This window comes from Heptranchias perlo, chromosome 20 (assembly GCF_035084215.1).
Source record: "Heptranchias perlo isolate sHepPer1 chromosome 20, sHepPer1.hap1, whole genome shotgun sequence".
Lineage (NCBI taxonomy): Eukaryota > Metazoa > Chordata > Chondrichthyes > Hexanchiformes > Hexanchidae > Heptranchias > Heptranchias perlo.
In genome coordinates, this window is record NC_090344.1 from 37,408,581 (window position 1) to 37,429,838 (window position 21,258).

Below are 21,258 nucleotides of genomic sequence, written 5' to 3' on the forward strand. Positions count from 1 at the left end.
CAGGTCGATCTGCAAAATGCAAGGCGGTTGCCGCTGTTTTGAATCCGTGCAATGAAAAAAATATACCTTAACCGAGATTCCAATGCTGGCATTGACGATTGCAAATATTTTCTTTGCAGCTCGTTGCTCCCCGGAAGCTTGGGCTGACAGAAAGCTGCAAGCCCTAATGTTCCATGAAGTGCGCTTCCACCTTCGACGTCACCGCATCTAACTCTTTGTATGTCCATGTAAGGGCATCTACGTCACGGTGCTTTCCTTTTCGCTCTATATATACTGGAGGACCATATTTCTCCAGCAGTACAGTATTGCATTGCAAGCTTTCAGCAGAGAAACACGAGAGACAAGAGGAGAGATATGATGTTTTTTTTTCTTATATTAACTCAATAACTGCAGCTTCCAATCAATTCTGCTTGGAAGTGCCTGGCGGATTTTAAAAAGAAAATATATATACATTCGTTGTAATCTGGGACTGTTATTTATTTATTTATTGGAAGAGGATCTCCCCCACCCCCCCCCCCCTCCCCCCGCTGTTTGCGCTCTGATATGACAGGGAAGATAGTGGAGAAGATCCCAGTGACGATGAGCAGTTTGTTAAACCACCTGCAGGATAGTATCTACCCTGAGGATGAGATTGTCTCGGCGGTGCCCACCTCCATGAACATTTTTAACTCGGATTCAGGCAGTGCGTACAGTCAGATGGGTGGAGGTAAGACGACTTACTGTTTTATTTGTCTCCTGTTAACGTAAATGACCGATTATAAAGTAATATTGATGCACACGATTTGGTGTTAAAGTTCTTTTTGTGCATTGAATAATTAATGTATAAATATTTAATTATGTTTTACATTTACAATTGAAATGTATAGATACTGCGTGCAACAATACCGTGCGATACCGAAGTAATATCAATGTACGTTATAGTGGGTAACTACACTGTATTATGACTTGCCTGAATGGTTACTGGTATGATCTAGAATGCTGAACTAAAGTCATGTATAGTTACAGTAATAATATTGTATGATCTACAATAATTGTTACAATTGCATGGAGTTGCTTATCTGAGAGATTTAATATATCGAGTTTTTTATTTCCAATAATATTTCTGTATTAGTATGTACGTTTGGTGCCCAGGAATAATACAAATTATTAAAGAGGCTATTGAGTAAATATCTGAACTATATCCATAATGCAGCATTAAAATATTAGCAATGATGTTTATAGTATAATATTCATAAATTGGAATATGATAACAGTTCTAGCATCTATAATGGAGTCCCTGAGTATTCTAATAAAGTAACCGATTAAAAAGTCCTTTACAATATGACTGCATAACTATCTGGCAAACACGATATATTTAAATACATATTTCTCACTATATCAGAATAATACATGAAGCCCTGCAATGTAGGATATTGTACCTTATATTGCAGCTGTTCTATTATACTCAATAACGTGGCATGCGTCTTTTGGCTAATGTATGCCGCCGCTGAATATGTATTTGAGAAGTTGCACATCAAACAACATATAAGGGTTTTATTATTTACACATCTTTACATTGTGATCACTTCGTTTCAAGGTGGGGTGGGGGTAAACGGACACGCGTACACGCAATGACTTTAGTGTTGTAGCATTTCCTGTCAGTGTGTTTGCTACGGCTTTTATTGTGGTTTACCATCAGTTCGAAAAACCATACAAACTACCGTCAACATTTCAACAAACACTTAAATAGCCTACAATTGCTCAACGGCAACTTAATTATACAGTGATGTGTTTGCGTTTTAAGGCGAGGTGTAGGTGTGTGTATCTGTATCTATATGTACAATACGTATGGAATTGTGCATTAGGGGGTGAATATTAATCATTTTAAAATAGCATTATAATCACTTAAAGACTAATGGTGAACGCTCTCTCTTCCTCCCCTCAGACGGACTGATGGATGTTGGAATGGACAAAGGCAATCAGGACTTGTCCTATCCAGGTACTTTCCAGACCCCCAGCCGCAATCAGACTCTCACATACTTGGGCAAATTTGCCTTCGACTCCCCTCCTGGGCCACTTGGAGGCTCGAACTGGTGTTCAGAAAACATCATCAACTTGGCCGGCATCTTCGGGGTCTCTCACTCCCCCTCAACCACTACCCAGACATCGACAGCCTGCACCATGGTACAAAACCAGGGCGAGATGGAGCAGCTTTATCAGGGACCAACATCTTACCCACAGTGCGGTGAAATGTACCAGGATCAGGTCTATCACAACCCCCCAACTACCACTGGCATCCCGTATTCGAACCAGGATTATCACTCCAAGTCTACCCAGGATAGCAATATCTTTTCCGTCATTCCGGATTACAACCTGTTCCACCACCAAAATGACCTCGGCTCCATCACAGATCACAAACATTTCACACCTTCTGTGGATCCCATCAGGGTCCCTCCACCTCTCACCCCACTGACTACCATCAAGGCCTACACGGACTCCAAACAGATGCCCGCCAGCTTCAGCCCTCACCCACAGCCTTTAACCCTCAAACCAATCCGCCCAAGGAAGTACCCCAACCGGCCCAGCAAAACCCCCATCCATGAGAGGCCCCACGCCTGCCCAGCCGAAGGCTGCGACCGCAGATTCTCCAGGTCGGACGAGCTGACCAGACACCTGAGGATCCACACGGGGCACAAGCCCTTCCAGTGCCGGATCTGCATGAGGAGCTTCAGCCGGAGCGACCACCTGACCACTCACATCAGGACCCACACTGGAGAGAAGCCCTTCTCTTGTGACTTCTGTGGGCGCAAGTTTGCCCGGAGCGACGAGCGCAAGAGGCACGCCAAGATCCATCTCAAACAGAAGGAGAAAAAAATGGAGAAGAACCCAACGGCGGCCAACCCAGCATCAGCCACCCCGGTAACTACCTGCGCTTAGGCTGGTTTCTCTCAATGTGCAAACGCGAGAGGTTGAATTGTACTGAAAGCAGCTGTGAGCACCAATTCGATGGCGAGCACTGCCGTGCACAACAGCCGCAAAGAGCGACCCTTCAGTGCAGTGGACTTTCTGCACGTTTTACCCTGGGGCCGGAGTCACCTTGGGCGAATTTCCTCCTAAAGCCGCAAGGTGAATGTGACTTGTACCCTCCCCTCATTCGGTTATTCGCGAACGGCCCAGGATCCGGCAGCAATTGTGCAGCGATTCAGAAAAGCTCCACCGAGCTCTGGTGGACCCGCTCTGCGCAAATTTTGATGAGTGTGCGTTCTGGTCGCAACCCTTCCGTCAATGCTTAGCGTAATTACGGCGCAACTCCGAAACGGCCGCCACCACGGCGGAATATTTTAACACTGCGATGTGTGAACTAACAATCAGGAACAATTTTATGGCAGAATACATAAATAAACGTTAGACCTTAATGCAGCTAAAGTTCCCTTGGTCTTACGGTCTCGCTACTGTTGATGTGTTATGCAACTGCGAATGGACCACAAAGACCAAAACACACTGCCCAGAAAAAAAAAACAGAACGACTGAAATCTAGTTGACTTTTATTGAGCACACTTTTGATAATCCCGTCCCACGCATCAACTTTGTGTTGGGCACAGTGACATTTCTTAACCCGTTACAATTTTATCATGATACAATTCAACGCATTTACGTTCCAATGGAATCAGACGGAGTCTTGCCATTTCACCTGACCTCATCCAAAGCATCCACCTTTGCACAATTTTTGCTTTATTAAAACCTCGGGAGGGTAATTGCTACCCAGTCTTTATGGTGAACTGCGAGCCGAGAGTACAAATTATAAGTATCACAAAAAACATTAAAAAGTCAAGAAACATCGGCACAGGCTCGATGGGCCAAATGGCCTCCTTCTGTGCTGTAACGATTCTACATCTACGTTTTCTTCGGTAACCGCCAGACAGACCGACTGTGTTGTGTCTTGCACTTGGTGCAATCTTCTTCGAATTATCTTTTCCTGACTTATGTGTATGTGCACTGCAGTTTTATATGACGAACAGGGTCGCTGGGTGGCTATGGGGAGCAGCCACAATGGGAGCGCGAGTCCCCATCCACAAAACCACACCGAGAGATCTCACTTGTACAATCAGAACTTTTGTTGTGTTGTTTATTTACCTCTTTTTGGCATTTAAAGAAAAAGGGGAGCACTTCGGCACCTTGACTGAGCATTCCCAGTCATTAATTTCAAAGCATGTTACTGCACGATAACATTTCTTTCCATGGAAACTATGTGCAAAAAAAAGTTTTAAGCTATCCTTTCATGGCAAATGTTTCCTTTTTGCTCTATACAGTTTTTAATGTCTGCATGTGAAAATTTTATGTCAGACGAGGGATCAAAGTGGTTTGATATTTGCAGTTAAGCAGAAACCTGTGAGAAATGCTTTTTTTCCTGGAAGATTTTTGCATAAAGTACAGTATTTTGAACAGAGATGTATTATATTTTGTGGCTTTATTTTTAAGATTTTATTGTACCTTATAATAAGGTATATGCTTGATTTTGTGGAGAGGTGGTGATTACTCACCAATGTTCTCATTGGCTTGTTGTCTATTGTAATGCAAATACTGTAATTTAGTTAAAGTATAGGCATTTGAAAGATATCTAATGTATTGTTGTACCATTTGCACTGTGCGCAAATGTTGAGACATAAATATAGTGTGTTTGCTGAGAAAAGTCCCTCTGTGTTTTATTGACCTCAATTTCAAGAGTTAAAAAGTTCCAGACTACATTAAGTTGAGTCTCTTTCTCTCCCTCCCCTTTTAGCCTGCCGATCTCCCCCTGTCTGTTTTTCATTCTCTCTCATTCCCTATTATCCTTGTGTTTGCAACATTCCTTATTGGAAAACAATGTTTTCTCCAAATCCAAATCTCTGGAAAAGAGAAGACTGAGGGATAACCTAATAGAAGCCTTTAAAATTATGAAGGGGTTTAATAGGGTAGACGTAGGGAAGATGTGGGGGAATACATATATATTTATACATAAATATAAAATAGTCAATAATAAATCCAATAAGGAATTCAGGAGAAACTTCTTTACCCAGAGAGTGGTAAGAATGTGGAACTTGCTACCATAAGGAATAATTGAAGCAAACAGCATAGATGCATTTAAGGAGAAGCTAGATAAGTATTTGAGGGAGAAAGGAATAGAAGGATATGTTGATAGGGTTGGATGAAGTAGGATGGGAGGAGGAGCATAAACCCCGGTATAGACCAGTTGGGCCGAATGGCCTGTTTCTGTGCTGTAAGTTCTATATAATTCTATGTAATTGACCTTTCAGCTCAGGGATCGCCTGAGCATTTCTAAGTCTAGCATTCTTTGAGTCTTTCCTTTTAAAAAGACAAATCGCAAAGTTTACAGAAAATACCTGAAGGAGCACAGAAACATTTCAATTACATTGTACATATAACAAATTCACTTATTTTCAGCATAACATCGCCCAGGTATTTACAAACATTAGCCATTGATCATATATAAAACCATTTAAAATGCAATTAGTAATTCTATAAATGTTCCGACAAGCTAAATAAAATAAATAGAGAGAGGTTGGAGCTTTGGAAAATTTGGCTTAAGCTCCCAGCAGAACGCTGCTCCAAAAATCCCTCAATAAACCAAATCAACAATGGTTGTCTGTATATATGAAAACCCAAAGAACAGCTGGATTTTCACTCTGTAAAACATAGAAACTGATCAATAAGGGGAAAAAAACATTTTAAAAGTCTTTTTCCAAAGTTCAGTTATTGGATGCATAAAGTGAATAATAAACTTTTGTTCCAGTAAGGTGCATTGTAATAATTCAGCAAGGCCTGTTACCAAATTAAAATGCTAGCAAAATACAGTGATTGATTCTAAGGGATTACAGTGAACCTTGGATTAATTGTTCACTTTAAAGATTAATTTATTTCACGTCAAATAAAATTAACTGAAAAGTTAGAGGGTGAGTAAGTGTAGCATTAAAAGAAGAATTATTAATTTCATTTTCAAAAGGGGAAATATAAAAATATTAAACACAATCATTATAAAGTTCATTTGCTTTCACATGACATCGAGGAACAATTTAATAAACACCATACATAAGTCTTAAAAATCTTTAGCTATTTACTTAATTTCACAACATCGTGTGGGCCTTGGGACAGTTCAAATTGGTACTAATAATAAAAGGTTTATGTTATTTGAATTAGTTTGGGGAGCCAGGTAGAAGGGTTCTGAAGAATAGTCTGAAACTGCAGTGAACGCAGCATAAATTCACAGTCCCATTAAAGCACATATTCTTTAATTATCATGGGTTAGAACTACTGCTGTGAAGGCAGGAGCATTCTACGCAGAAAAAGGAGAATACTGCAGATAGGCACACAGCCTCACAGCAATGACAGAGTCTGTATTAACCCAGGCTCTTGGTAAACCACAAGTCATTTAAGTACCCACCTTTGCTTCACAAAATAATGGATGTGGGACTTTAGTTATGTGGAGAGACTGGAGAAGCTGGGGTTGTTCGCCTTTGAGCAGAAAAGGTTAAGGGGAGATTTAATAGAGGTGTTCAAAATTCTGAAGGGTTTTGATAGAGTAAATAAGGAAAAACTGTTTCCAGTGGCAGAGGGGTCGGTAACCAGAGGACACAGATTTAAGGTAATTAGCAAAAGAACCAGAGGTGAGATGAGAATTTTTTTACGCAGCGAGTTGCAATGATGTGGAATGCACTGCCTGAAAGGGCGGTAGAAGCAGATTCAATAGTAACTTTCAAAAGGGAATTGAATAAATTCTAGATGGGGAAAAATTTGCAGGGGAGAGGGGACTAATTGGATAGCTCTTTCAAAGAGCCAGCACAGGCACGATGGGCCGAATGGCCTCCTGTGCTGTATCATTCTATGATTCTAGGACCTAAGGCACATGATTCCCTATGGCACAATGGCGCAACGGTATTGTGCTGGAGGGCTTACGTAAACCACTGCACAAGAGCTATTTCTAGCCCTGTAGTCCCGAAGCAAAGGATTCAATAGTTGAAGCACTTTTGTGTGTGCTCATGAGGCCAAGTCTAACTTCTTATTTTTCATTGCACATTATTTTTCTATATTATACCCTGGCCCCATCTCCTATCCCACTTGAGTGTTGCTTTAAGCCCTCGTCTGACTTCCCACAGAATCCCAGAAGTTCAATTTCCTCCCATCTCCATGCTGCTTCAGTGAAAATAGTGGCCCTAGTGATTTAGTGTGTTCACTTCGGCAATCTATCATAATATTTCTTTAAAATGGCAATGAATATGTAATTTTAACTCTTAACTATTTAAATATTTTGTTAGCGATCTAATTGCTGCAGGTGGTAAGAACACAAGAAAATTGAAGGGCGAGAGAAGACCATTAAGCCCATGGAGGGTGGCCCCTGCAGTATTCCCATTCATCCAGGCAAGTACCCAACAGCATTTTGAATAGTATTAACTGCTATGATTCTAATATTTTACTGGTAGATTAGTGAAAACATTCATCATGAGTTCCGTAGAGATTTTATTTCTAATATTTGTTTTAATTTTACTTTTCACCAATTTATGTCCTCTGATCTTACTCGTGTGAGTTATTTTGAGTAATATTCTGAGTTATACCTTTAGATATAGCCATTAATACCTTTTATACCTTAATGTGGTAGACAGTCTTTCTAGACAGTAGAAGTTAAACGTCTTTCATCTTTCCTCGTAGCACACCCCCTTTACACTTGGGATCAATCTTGCTGTGTTTCGCTCCACCGTCTCCAATGCATGCATACTCTTTTTGAAGTGCAATGGCCAAAACTGTACACAGTACACTAAATATGGTCTGGTATAACCTCTATCAACTTATACTCCACTGTTCTGTTTATGTATCAAAACCTTCTATTTGCTATTTTATTTCAGCATGTTGTCTCCACATTGAAAGTGATGTTACCCTTGTTCTCTCTTCAACGCTATCTCCTTTGATGTAAATCTACATTGTTCAATGTTTCGCCCAATATACAGCACCTTATTTAATTTCATTTTCTTATTTCCCATCTTGTTCCATAATTGATCTAAATCCTTCATTGCAAGAGGATTTGAGTACAGGAGCAGGGATGTCTTACTGCAGTTATACAGGGCCTTGGTGAGACCACATCTGCAGTATTGTGCGCAGTTTTGGTCTCCTTATCTGAGGAAGGATGTCCTTGCCATGGAGGGAGTGCAACGAAGGTTTACCAGACTGATTCCTGGGATGGCAGGACTGATGTGTGAGGAGAGATTGGGTCGACTAGGCCTATATTCACTAGAGTTTAGAAGAATGAGAGGTGATCTCATCAAAACATATAAAATTCTAACAGGACTAGACAGAGTAGATGCAGGGAGGATGTTCCCGATGGCTGGGGAGTCCAGAACAGTCTCAGGATATGGGGTATGCCATTTAGAGCCGAGATGAGGAGAAATGTCTTCACTCAGAGGGTGGTGAACCTGTGGAATTCTCTACCACAGAAGGCAGTGGAGGCCAAGTCATTAGATGTATTCAAGAAGGAGATAGATATATTTCTTAATGCTAAAGGGATCAAGGGATATGGGGAAAAAGTGGAAACAGGGTACTGAGTTAGACGATCAGCCATGATCATTTTGAATGACGGAGCAGGCCCGAAGGGCCGAATGGCCTACTCTCGCTCCTATTTTCTATGTTTCTATGTATTAACTACATCGTGTGCCCAATGCTTCCTCTATTTTAGTGTCATTCCCTCCCTAAACCTCTCCGCATCGCCACCTTTTTCTCCTCCTTTAAGACACTCCTTAAAACTCACCTGTTTGACCAAACTTTTGGTTACCTGTCCTAATATCTCCATAGGTGTCCCAGTGTCCATTTTTGTCTGATTGCACTCCTGTGAAGCGCCTTGGGATGTTTTACTACGTTAAAGGCATTGTATAAATTCAAGTCGTTGTTGTTATCTACAAATTTAACAAGCTTACTATTGGTTTCTAATCCACATAATTTACATTGATAAAAGAGAGGTCAGAGTGCTGACCCATGCAATACTCCATTCAACACCTCTCCCCGTGCTGACACTACACCTCTCACATGGAGTGTTTCTTATCATTTACACAATTCTTGGGCATACCCACATTCTACCTTGGATTCCCAGGGCCTTTCGCTTTTGTTCATTTCATTTTTCATGTGGGACCTCATCAAGGCCTTTCGGACAATTGAAGTAAATGACATTATTGGGGGAATTATCTTCCTCAAAGAAGTCAAGGAAATTTGTACAGCAGGAACTCACCCTCCTAAGTCCATGCTGGCTGTTTAATACTATGTTTGCTTGAAAGAAAGAAAGCAAGACTTGCATTTATATAGCACCTTTCATGACCTCAGGACATCCCAAGGTGCTTTACAGCCAATGAAGTACTTTTGAAGTGCAGTCACTGTTGGTATGTAAGACTAATTGCTCATAATGTCGTACCGCTCGCTCCCAATCTTGTGGAATCTCTCCAGTAACCAGCGACTCCTTCACCCCAATGCCTCAGAATGTTCCTCCCTCATCCTTTTAATCACCCTGGGATATATGTTATCTGCCCCATGGGATTTGTAAATCCTCGGCCCCTTTAACCAATCAAGTACCTTCTTCGCACTGATCTCAAAATCCGCTGGGAGGTTCGTCATGGAGACTGCGTCAGTATTTTCTTCCCTGGTGAACATTTCCAGACAATAATCATGAAATCATTTTAGTCTTTTCTTCAATTGTTCCACTACTTTTATCATTCATAGTTTTAACTTCCTCCCTAGCCATTCTTTTATTGTTCTGATACTGAAAAAATACTTTATTGCTGTGCTTTGAAATTCCCTCCCCAAACCTTTCCCCTCTCTACCTACTTCTTTGACCAAGTTTTTGGTCACCTGTCCTAATATCTATTAGTTATTATGTGATTCAGGGTCAAATTTTGTACCTGTGAAGCGCTTTGGGACGTTTTACTATGTTAAAGGCCCTATAAAGGCAAGTTCTTGTTGCATAATGTCCTTTGCTGTGTTGAGACCCAATGTTCTCTTTGAATGCCGAATGTCTTTTTTTTAGCATTTTCCTATACTGCTATAAAGTAGCATGGGTTTTTTTGTCCCTTTGCCTCGATTATTTTTCTGCTTTATTTCCATTTTAATAGCATCCATTTTTGGGGACAGCTTATGTAGTTTACATTCATTTCTCTGCGTATGTCCTTGTCTTTCATATTTAATATTATAGCTTCAAAAAGTTCCTATTTTTCCACAACTAAGCTACTTCACAACATGTCCCACTCAATTCCCTTCCGGTTGTCCCTCAGTCCATTGAAGTGTGCCTGGCACTGATTGTCAGATGCCCTCATAGTCAATCATTGTGTAGTCACTCATCCCTAGAAATTCAACTACTTCTATACAATGGGTGTCGTCCTGATTATTTGTAAGAACTTGGTCTGAATATGAGTTCATTACAACAGCGACGACACTTCAAAAGTACTTCATGAGCTGTAAAGCACTTTGGGACGTCCTGAGGTTGTGAAAGGCGCTACATAAATGTATGTCTTTCTTTTTCTCCCAATAGGGGTCCATAACGCATTGTATGAAGAGCAAGTCTTGGACTGTATATACTATCTCCAGTCCTATTGCCACACTTGCATTAGGACATCCGGAGTTTATTTTGGTTAGGTCGAAGTCACCCATTATTACGACATTGCTGTCTTTACATACCTTTTTATCTCATCAGGTAAAATCCTGTCAGCTTCCTTCACCTGCCCTGGGAATCTGCAGCAGTTCCCAATTGTTAATCCAGTCCTACGCCTGTTAGTTATCTCAAGTCAGACTATTTTGCTGTCTTTTTCTTCCCCTGAGCAATATTAATTTCCTTTACTTCTAAATTAGCTGGAACATATAAAACTGCTCCTCCGATTTCAGGACTTCACAAGAACAACTCACAATCCAGCCCTTGGGGTAAGATATGACTGTTTTTGTAGTCCCCACTGATTTTGCTGTAACGGAGCATTCCGCGATGTGCCCAGCTAGTTAGACTTGTTGGTGCCCGTTTAGGTTTGAAAATTGTTTGCTGGAAGTGTGAGCTCATAATGGCGCAGTGAGGGCAATGGGGCAACTGGGACCTTTGTGAACAATGGGACAAATCTCCTTAACCGATGAGACTTACAGTTTGAGAAGTAAACAGAGGAAGGACTGAGAAGATGGGCGAATTCAATGTCGAATTAGGTACAGAAAGAGAAATAAAGAGAGGGAGAGAAAGATTACGTTCAGAGAGAGAGAAAAAAAAGAGACAGAATGAGAAAAGTAAGAAAACATTTTTAAAAATTTAACATTTTTAAAATTTCCTATAACAATTCACAACCTGAAGGAGTGAGACTCCACACTTTTAATTGTTCACTTTCTGGGAAAGAGAGGTTGGTTGGCAGTCATTAACAATTACCATGCCATTAAAAGGGTACTTACGCTGTTAATTACTAGACTTAACTTTCTGTGGTGAGTTTAATGGGCAATTCATGCGCAAATGCAGCAATTTCATGTAGATCACGGGGCGGTTAAGGGCGAGATGACGTTTTCGCGAAGCTAACAGCGGAGCGACGCAATTCGGCCAGCAATTTGTGGCGATTCGCAATTCATGGGCTATCTCTTCCTCGCCACAAGTTGCTGGGCGATTTGCACATTGATAACAGCGTGCGTCATTCACATGCTGTTATTTATTCGGCAAAATCTGGCCCATTATAATTTCCTTCAACTACACATACTCCCAAAGTCAGCATTTTATTTCAAATGCTCTAACCACAATTGTGTTTTCTTTATCTTGGACTTTCGAGCCTCTTTATGTTTCTTTCCTCTACTTAAATTAGTTTCTACTTTCTATGATCTTTCCCTGCTTCTTGGCTACCCTCCACCAAGACCTGAAGGACATTTTTGATTTAACTCAGCACCTGATCCCTTAGTTGTACCGCATAAGCCTTCTGCCGTCGTCAGTTGATCTGATAAGACTATTTCTTCCTGTGTTGAGATCCCGTACGATATCTATGTCTTACTAAAAAATCTTACTTTTTGCGCGCACTTCCAAAACTGGCAGAAAGAGTGAGCTGGTTAAAATAGCTAGAGTCCACTGCCTGGCTGGAAGGGAAGTGGTGGGGAGGGGGTTTCAGCAGGGTGGGAAGGTGGAGGGGGCACCCGGAGATTTTCCTTTGTGGGGCACACCTGCATTTCCTGGCCCCACAAAGAATTTACCCCTTGTGGCCGCAGAGGGCACCCTATTCAGGCAAAAAGACCTTTGGGGTCCTGTTGACATAGCAGAACCTGATTTTCATACATGTATGAGGCTCCCGCCAAAAATGGCAGTGTTAAAAGTCCCTGCAGAGTGGAAATGGAGTGGGTAATTGACCCCCATCTAGTGGAAATCAGACAGGAGGATCTAAAATTCCCTCAGTGCCTTTCATTATTCTAATTTGATATCTTTAAAGAAAAATCAGTAAGTTGAATTTTGAAAGCAAATGATGCCTCTTTGGGAGAAATGGACAAGAAGGGTGGGTTGGGGGAAGGGAGGAGGAACAGGTTTCGGGAGAGGGGCCTCAGGCCTCTCGTTACTCATCCTCGGGGAGCGCAAATGGGACAGAGTGGAATAAGCATTAAGGATGAGGTGAGTGACAGCAGAGTGAGGAGGAGGGGAGGATACAAAGGTTGGTTAGTTCAGAGAGGAAGCAGAAGGGGTAGGGATGGGAGTGAACAGGGGTGGTGATAGCAGTGAAAGGATGGTAGAAAGAAGAAGGGGAAGTGGGAAGGTGAAGGGGTGAGGATGCAAGAGGGTTGGGTGAAGTGTGAATGATAGTGATGGGGACCCACTGAGGGCTATACTTTCCCTGCAGCCTTCCACTGAAAATGGCTGCCAACAGTAGCTCCTTTCTCTGCCACACCATGTCACGACCTCCCACCGACTGTAAAGAGGAGAGACAGAAAGAGAAAGAAACAACAAAGAGACAGAAGCAGGAGAGGCAGAGAGAGAAAGAACACAAGTACATAAGAAGTAGGAGCAGGAGTAGGCCGTCTGGCCCCTCGAGCCTGCTCCGCCATGCAATCAGATCATGGCTGATCTTCGACCTCAACTCCACTTTCCCACCCAATCCCCACATCCCTTGATTCCCCGAGAGTCCAAAAATCTATCAATCTCAGCCTTGAATATACTCAACAATTCAGCATCCACAGCCCTCTGGGGTAGAGTGAAGAAAGTCCCCCTTATCTCAGTCTTAAATAGCCGACCCCTTATCCTGCGACTATGCCCCCTAGTTCTAGACTCTCCAGCCATGGGAAACAACCTCTCAGCATCCACCCTGTCAAGCCCCCTCAGAATCTTGTATGTTTCAATGAGATCACCTCTCATTCTTCTAAACTCCAGAGAGTATAGGCCCATTCTACTCAATCTCTCCTCATAGGACCAGCAATATGAAGACACCACGGACAGGTAAGAGGGAGAGAGACCACATTCTCTAACTTATGATGTGAAACGCAATGGGAAATTCATGGGTAGGCTATAAATAATAGTAACAGGTGCTGGAGTGGTTATGAAGCACTTGACAAGGATAAGTTTTGGTGAGTTTGTAGATAAAGGAAATGTTCTCATTGGATATAAGTAGAACGTAGACCGGGCTATAACTATCTGATAATGTCAAGCAAAGATGACGACAATTTGTGGCACTTTCAATATCGTGGTCCGGAGATTGAGTAATTTTTTTATGTGAAAGCTGGAGGAGCAGGTCTGGGTATTTCCAGAGCCTCAGATAGTGTTTGGCCTTCTGGCGATGTCCTGTGAGTTGTTGAACTAAATACCCAACTTCCTCAGTAGACAGGGATATCAGGTCTTGATAAATGCAGCAGGGTTTTCCAGGGAGCTATTCTTGTGCTGCTCGTTTTATCTTCATCAATTACTTGGTGGGTGTCGTCAGAAGTGCCATGATTCTCTTGTGATGATATCACCCTCTGTGGAGTGGCTAACTTGCCATCTGAAAGATTACAGGCTACTGAATAATTTCAGGCAGATGAAGCCACAGTCGACAAAGAGAGATAGCCGACTGTCAAAGTTCCCATCCGCCCCCGTGGGGAAGCACCTGGTCTCTATTTCCACCTTCGACCATGACATGACTGAGATTATGAACTGAATGGCATGAGATTTAGCTTTTGTGTTGACACTCTGGGGTGCTGTGTGTTGTTGCTCCAACGCATTACAATAATATGTCACTCCAACACATTACAACACGTCACTCCAATGCATTACAATAACACGTCACTCCAACGCATCACTCCAACACATCACTCCAACACATCACTCCAACACATCACTCCAACGCATTACAATAACACGTCACTCCAACACATCACTCCAACACATCACTCCAACACATCACGCCAACGCATTACAACAACACGTCACTCCAACACATCACTCCAACGCATTACAATAACACATCACTCCAACGCATTACAACAACACATCACTCCAATGCATTACAACAACACATCACTCCAACGCATTACAACAACACATCACTCCAACGCATTACAACAAGACGTCACTCCAACGCATTACAACATGTCACTCCAACACATCACTCCACGCATTACAACAACACATCACTCCAATGCATTACAACAACACATCACTCCAACGCATTACAACAACACATCACTCCAACGCATTACAACAAGACGTCACTCCAACGCATTACAACATGTCACTCCAACACATCACTCCACGCATTACAATAACACGTCACTCTAACGCATTACAATAACACGTCACTCCAACGCATTACAACAACACATCACTCCAATGCATTACAACAACACATCACTCCAACGCATTACAACAACACATCACTCCAACGCATTACAACAAGACGTCACTCCAACGCATTACAACATGTCACTCCAACACATCACTCCACGCATTACAATAACACGTCACTCCAATGCATTACAATAACACGTCACTCCAACGCATTACAACAACACATCACTCCAATGCATTACAACAACACGTTACCCGGAATAAGAAAGAAGGAGAAAGAACTTGCATTTATTTAGCGCTTTTCATGACCTCAGGACGTCCCAAAGTGCTTTACAGCCAATGAAGTACTTTTGAAGTATAGTCACTGTTGTAAAGTAGGAAACAGAGCAGCCAATTTGCACACAGCAAGATCCCACAAACAGCAATGAGATAATGCCCAAATATCTTTGTTTTTTAGTGATGATGGTTGAGGGATAAATATTGGCCAGGACTCCGGGGAGAACTTCCCTGCTCTTAATACTTCTATATGTTGATAACAAAAGAGGATTGTTTGTTGAGACAGAAGAGCCCAACCCGAATCACCCAAATAAGATTTTAAACAAGACTGAATTCTCAAAGATTTATTTCCGGTGGGTCCCATTTAAAATATTAGCTCAGTCAGACTAGAGGTGTGATGAACAGACATGTGTGATTAGCGGCAGCTCTGCTTTCTAATCATCAAAGATTGTTTATCAGGAATGGATTTCTTTTCCCTCAGTTGAAAAGTTGAAAATTCCCAGGTAAAGAATCGTTCTCAACTGAACCATTTTTGGGGCTTAAAGGGTTTTTTTCCTTGAAAACCAGGAAGCTGAGTAATGAATGATTTTTTTTTTATGGGGTGAATTTTGATCGTTAATGGAAATTTGTACAAAGTGGCACACACACTAATAGGGCACAGAATGCCTTCTGACACAATGTAAAGAGAGGGTTCAGCTAATGGCGGGGAATGTAGTGAGAGGATGTGAGGAGGGTGCAGATGACACAATGGGGGTAACAGATAAGTTAAGGAGGAGGCTGACAGGCAGGACTGGTGGGGGGGTGGGGTGCGGGCGCTGGGGCCTAATGGCCTGGAAGGATAGTTCAGGCCCTATTCCCCTTCCTCCACCAGGTTGCTGGATCTTGCCCTCCTCCAAATACTGCCAGCAACTCCCTATTCTGCCGCACTTCAGCCCTCCAAAGCTCCACAACACTTTCCCGAGTCCAGCAGGGCCCCAGATCCCCCTTAACCAAGACTTCTCTCCCCCTCCCCACCACCCCAGGGGTCCCAGACCCTGGGACCTCCTTCAAGTTTTGCCCAACTGCTAGACCCCAATCTCTGTTCTCCCACATCCCAGGGTGAACCCCAATGCACTAGAAGCTGCAGTCTCCTACCTCAAATGCTCCCAGAGCCCAGGACTCCACTCCCAGTGATCCCAGATCTCAGGGCCTGTCACAGCGCTACTAGAACCACAGGATGCCCTTCCAGTGCTCCCAGATCTTGGGATCCTCCAGTAAGTATTGCTGGACCCTGAAACCCCGTCCTGTTATGACCAGACACCGGGCTGCCCCCTGTGCTGCTAAATCAGTGTCCCTGAAACATTACTTGGCATAACACCCTTCTTTGTCTAAAACAACTTCGACTTACTATGAGCAATGCCACGGTAGGCAGTACAAAGGCCAATCATTATGGTTTTCATAGAATGATGGACAGTCGTGGAATTCAATCCCCAAAGCACCAATAAAAATCCCAGAGTTCCATTTAATAAAAAAATGGAACTTAACTTCTTCAGTCACTTCAAATCAATGGCCCTGATGTTATCCCCAGATGATGGAAACACCCCTGTTGTTATAGAACAGTGAATCTTCCAACTCACCGTGAGCAACGCCACGGGGGATCTGCTAGTGTTTTTTAAAAAATCATCTGGTGCACATCCAGAAAACTTCAGTCAATAATAGTAAATAGAACCTTCATCTCATTCATAAAACATCACGATTCAAATACAGTCTAATATCTAAAATTGATATGGATATTTTCTAAGTTGATATTAGTTCGTAGAATGATTTACGAACGTCCAACCAGAAAGTCCTGATGTTTCATAGGATCATAGGAACATAGGATCATATGAACATGGGAACATAGGATCATAGGAACATAGGATCATAGGAACATAGGATCATAGGAACATCGGATCATAGGATCATAGGAACATAGGATCATAGGAACATAGGATCATAGGAACATAGGATCATGGGATCATAGGAACATAGGAACATAGGATCATGGAAACATGGGAACATAGGATCATAGGAACATAGGATCATAGGATTATAGGAACATAGGATCATAGGATCATAGGAACATAGGATCATAGGAACATAGGAACATAGGATCATAGGAACATAGGAACATAGGATCATAGGATCATATGAACATAGGAACATAGGATAATAGGAACATAGGATCATAGGAACATAGGATCATAGGAACATAGGATCATAGGAACATAGGATCATAGGAACATAGGAACATAGGATCATAGGAACATAGGATCATAGGAACATAGGTCATAGGAACATAGGAACATAGGATCATAGGAACATAGGAACATAGGATCATAGGAACATAGGATCATAGGAACATGGGAACATGGGAACATCGGATCATAGGATCATAGGATCATAGGATCATAGGAACATAGGATCATATGAACATGGGATCATAGGATCATAGGAACATAGGAACATAGGATCATATGAACATGGGATCATAGGATCATAGGAACATAGGATCATAGGAACATAGGAACATAGGATCATAGGAACATAGGATCATAGGAACATAGGAACATAGGATCATAGGAACATAGGAACATAGGATCATAGGAACATAGGAACATAGGATCATAGGAACATAGGATCATATGAACATGGGATCATAGGAACATAGGATCATAGGAACATAGGATCATAGGAACATAGGAACATAGGATCATAGGAACATAGGATCATATGAACATGGGATCATAGGATCATAGGAACATAGGATCATAGGATCATAGGAACATAGGATCATAGGATTATAGGAACATAGGATCATAGGAACATAGGATCATATGAACATGGGATCATAGGATTATAGGAACATAGGATCATAGGATCATAGGAACACAGGACCATAGGAACATAGGATCATAGGAACATGGGATCATAGGATCATAGGATCATAGGAACACGGAACCATAGGAACATAGGATCATAGGAACATGGGATCATAGGATCATAGGATCATAGGAACACGGGACCATAGGAACATAGGATCATAGGAACACAGGATCGTAGGATCATAGGATCATAGGAACATGGGATCATAGGAACATAGGATCATAGGAAAATAGGAACATAGGATCATACGAACATGGGATCATAGGATCATAGTAACATAGGAACATAGGATCATAGGAACATAGCAACATAAGATCTTAGGATCATAAGAACATAGGATCATTGGAACATAGGATTATATGAATGTAGGAATATAGGAACTTGGGAACATAGGAACGTAGGAATTGGAGTAGGCCATTCAGCCCCTCTGTCATTCAATTAGATAATGGCTGATCTGCCATCTACCCGCCTTGGTTCCGTCACCCTTAATACCCTTGTATTGTATAATAATGTTCGTGGAGCAGGGAGGCCAATTGGACAATCTTCTTTTTGTGAGAGTCAACAGGAAACCATTTGAGTCAAGACTGGTGTTAGCCCGAGGAAAGCTTGTAACACAGTGTCGGGCCACACCCAGCTGCTCAGCTTATGCTACTTGGGGTTTTTTTTTAATTTGTTCTCAGCAGTCCTTGAAGCCCATCCTTCGTTGTCCTGAGAAGGTGGTGGAGGGCCTTCTTTATTAGTGATTGTGAGACAACCGAGCAGCTCACTGGACCATTTCAGAAGGGCATCAGAGGTCAACCACCTGGTGTGGACTAGAGTCACACGTAGGCCAGACCGGGTCGGGGCGGCAGGTTCCCTTCCCTGCAGGACATTAAAGAGCCAGCTGAGGGAAGAGTGCGCAAACAAGCCCCAATGCCAACTGAGGATGCTTTGGTTTCTGACTTATATAGGCCAGAATAAAACCAGCTAAGCTCCTGGTTAACAGTCTCGGGACCAATAATAAGCTTTGCTCCTGGAGTGCACTGCATGCTTGTTGGCAGCATTGGCCAGGCGGCATCCCAGTTTAACCCCGTGCTCTTCGAATCGTGCATTGGTAAACTGATTTAGTAAACCGTGGGTAGCATTCTCACCCTCTGAGTCCAAAGGTTGTAGGTTCACAGTCCCACTCCCAAGAGTTGACCACAAATTCTAGGCTGGCAGTACTGGGGGAGTGCTGCACTGTCAAAGGTGCCATCTTTCAGATGAGAAGTTAAAACCAAGGCCCCGTCTGCCCTCTCAGGTGGACGTAAAAGATTCCATGTCACTATCTTGAAGAAGATTAGTGGATTTTCCCCCGGTGCTCTGGCCAAACATCTTTATAATTAATGTTATCTTTTAATTCATTCTTGGGATGTGGGCGTCGCTGACAAGGCCAGCATTTATTGCCCATCCCTCATTGCCCTGAGAAGGTGGTTCTTGAACTGAGGAGGCCACTTCAGAGGGACGTAAAGAGTTGTTGTGGGGCTGGAGTCACATATCGGCCAGACTGGGTAAGGACGGCAGGTTTCCTTCCCTAAAGGACATGAGTGAACCAGACGGGAACAACAACAACAACAACAACAACAACAACAACAACAACGTGCATTGAAATAGCGCCTTTAACGGAGTGAGACATCCCAAGGTGCTTCACAGGAGCGAGAGGTCAGAGTTGGAGGAGCACAGAGATCTCGGAGGGTTGTCGGGTTGGAGGAGGTTACAGAGATAGGGAGGGGTGAGGCCATGGAGGGATTTGAACACAAGGATGAAAATTTAAAAACCGTTAATGTGATGGAATACCTTACTGTCGATAGTTTAACTTCTATTTCAACTGAGTGCCAACAGTGTGCTTCCTGCTTTCTTTCATTGTTCTGGCTGTACGAGCAGGCAGGAGTTCGAATCCCCTCGGCGAGCTTGAATCCGCAACTTGATGGACAAACAATGAAGCTGTTAACAAACGAGGTGATTGACACCAGTCCGATGCGTAAATATCTCAGAAACATGGTGTGTGATGACGACAGCATTTCTAGTTTTGTGCCTGCTTTGTAAATATTATATTTATTATTCAGTAAATGTAGGACTGGTTCGATGGCAAACAGTTTGATAAATCCTAAATTCCATTTACTCTTGAGCGTAGTACATTCACAGCACAGCAATGCAATCTATTAGCAATGTGTAGAAACAGGTGGTTGCAAAGTTCTCTCAGTGACTGTTCGGTGGGAAAGGAAGAAACCGCTCCACCAGACTGCTTCTGCTGTCAGCTTTGTCAGCCGAGGCTCAGTGGGCAGCACTCTCGCCTCTGAGTCAGAAGATTGTGGGTTTGAGTCCCACTCCAGAGTCTTGAACACATCATCCATGCTGACACTTCAGTGCAGTATTGAGGGAGTGCTGCACTGTCGGAGGTGCCGTCTTTCGGATGAGACTGAGGCCCCGTCCGCCCTCTCAGGTGGACGTCAAAGATCCCACGGCACTATTTCGAAGAAGAGCAGAGGTTTTTTTCCCCCGGTGTCCTGGCCAATATTTATCCCTCAACCAACATCACCAAAAAACAGATGATCTTGTCATTATCACATTGCTGATTGTGGGACCTTGCTGTGCACAAACTGGCTGTCGCGTTTCCTACATTACAACAGTGACCACACTTCAAAAGTACCTCATTGGCTGTAAAATGCTTTGGAACGTCCTGAGGTCATGTAAGGCGCTATATAAATGCAAGTCTTTCTTTTTTCTTTTCTCAGAATTCGAGGTCAGGAGAGAATCCAATCCCCTCTGGGCGTCCTGGACTCCACTCCTCTGATAGAAGATGGAAATCCAGTGTTTCCATTGCGGGCCTGGGTTATAACGAGACGGCGAAGTGTTACCGTGGCGACTTCATAAAGCAGAGTAGGTGGTGTCGCAGGGTCGTTGTTGTGTTCTGAATTTTTATCCCCCCAAAGCTGAGGAGAAAACTAAGGGTCAGTGAGGGGGGGAAAGCCTTGAGGCACTGTCTGTTCACTCCCCGGGGACCCTGGCACCATCAGGCCAGGAAGAACTGAAGCAACAGTTGAAACGAGCCGCCTTTACAAGCCTTAACCTCAGACTTGAGCATTTCAGGAGTAAAAAAAAGTAACTGATCCTTGAATAGCATTTGTGAGGATCACAGTGCAATCTAGAGCTGTTGGGTCACACTCCCATACACGCCCACTAACAGCAGGCACTCACATTTCATCGGCTCTTAAAGCACAGCGGAGGCCATTCGGCCCATCGTGCCTGTGCTGGCTCTCCTTGCTCTTTCCCCATAGCCCTGCAATTGTTTCATTTTCAAGTATTCA

General features: G+C 42.8%; 1 protein-coding gene across 1 annotated transcript; it reads left to right on the forward strand.

The window, feature by feature from the left end:
- The first annotated feature begins 285 nt into the window (after window positions 1–285).
- On the forward strand, window positions 286–4,672 carry egr3 (early growth response 3). The gene is made up of 2 exons (XM_068001007.1): window positions 286–706; window positions 1,925–4,672. Exons 1-2 carry the CDS (start codon window positions 544–546, stop codon window positions 2,914–2,916), a joined length of 1,155 nt encoding a protein of 384 aa, XP_067857108.1. The 5' UTR covers window positions 286–543; the 3' UTR covers window positions 2,917–4,672.
- Window positions 4,673–21,258: the final 16,586 nt, after the last annotated feature.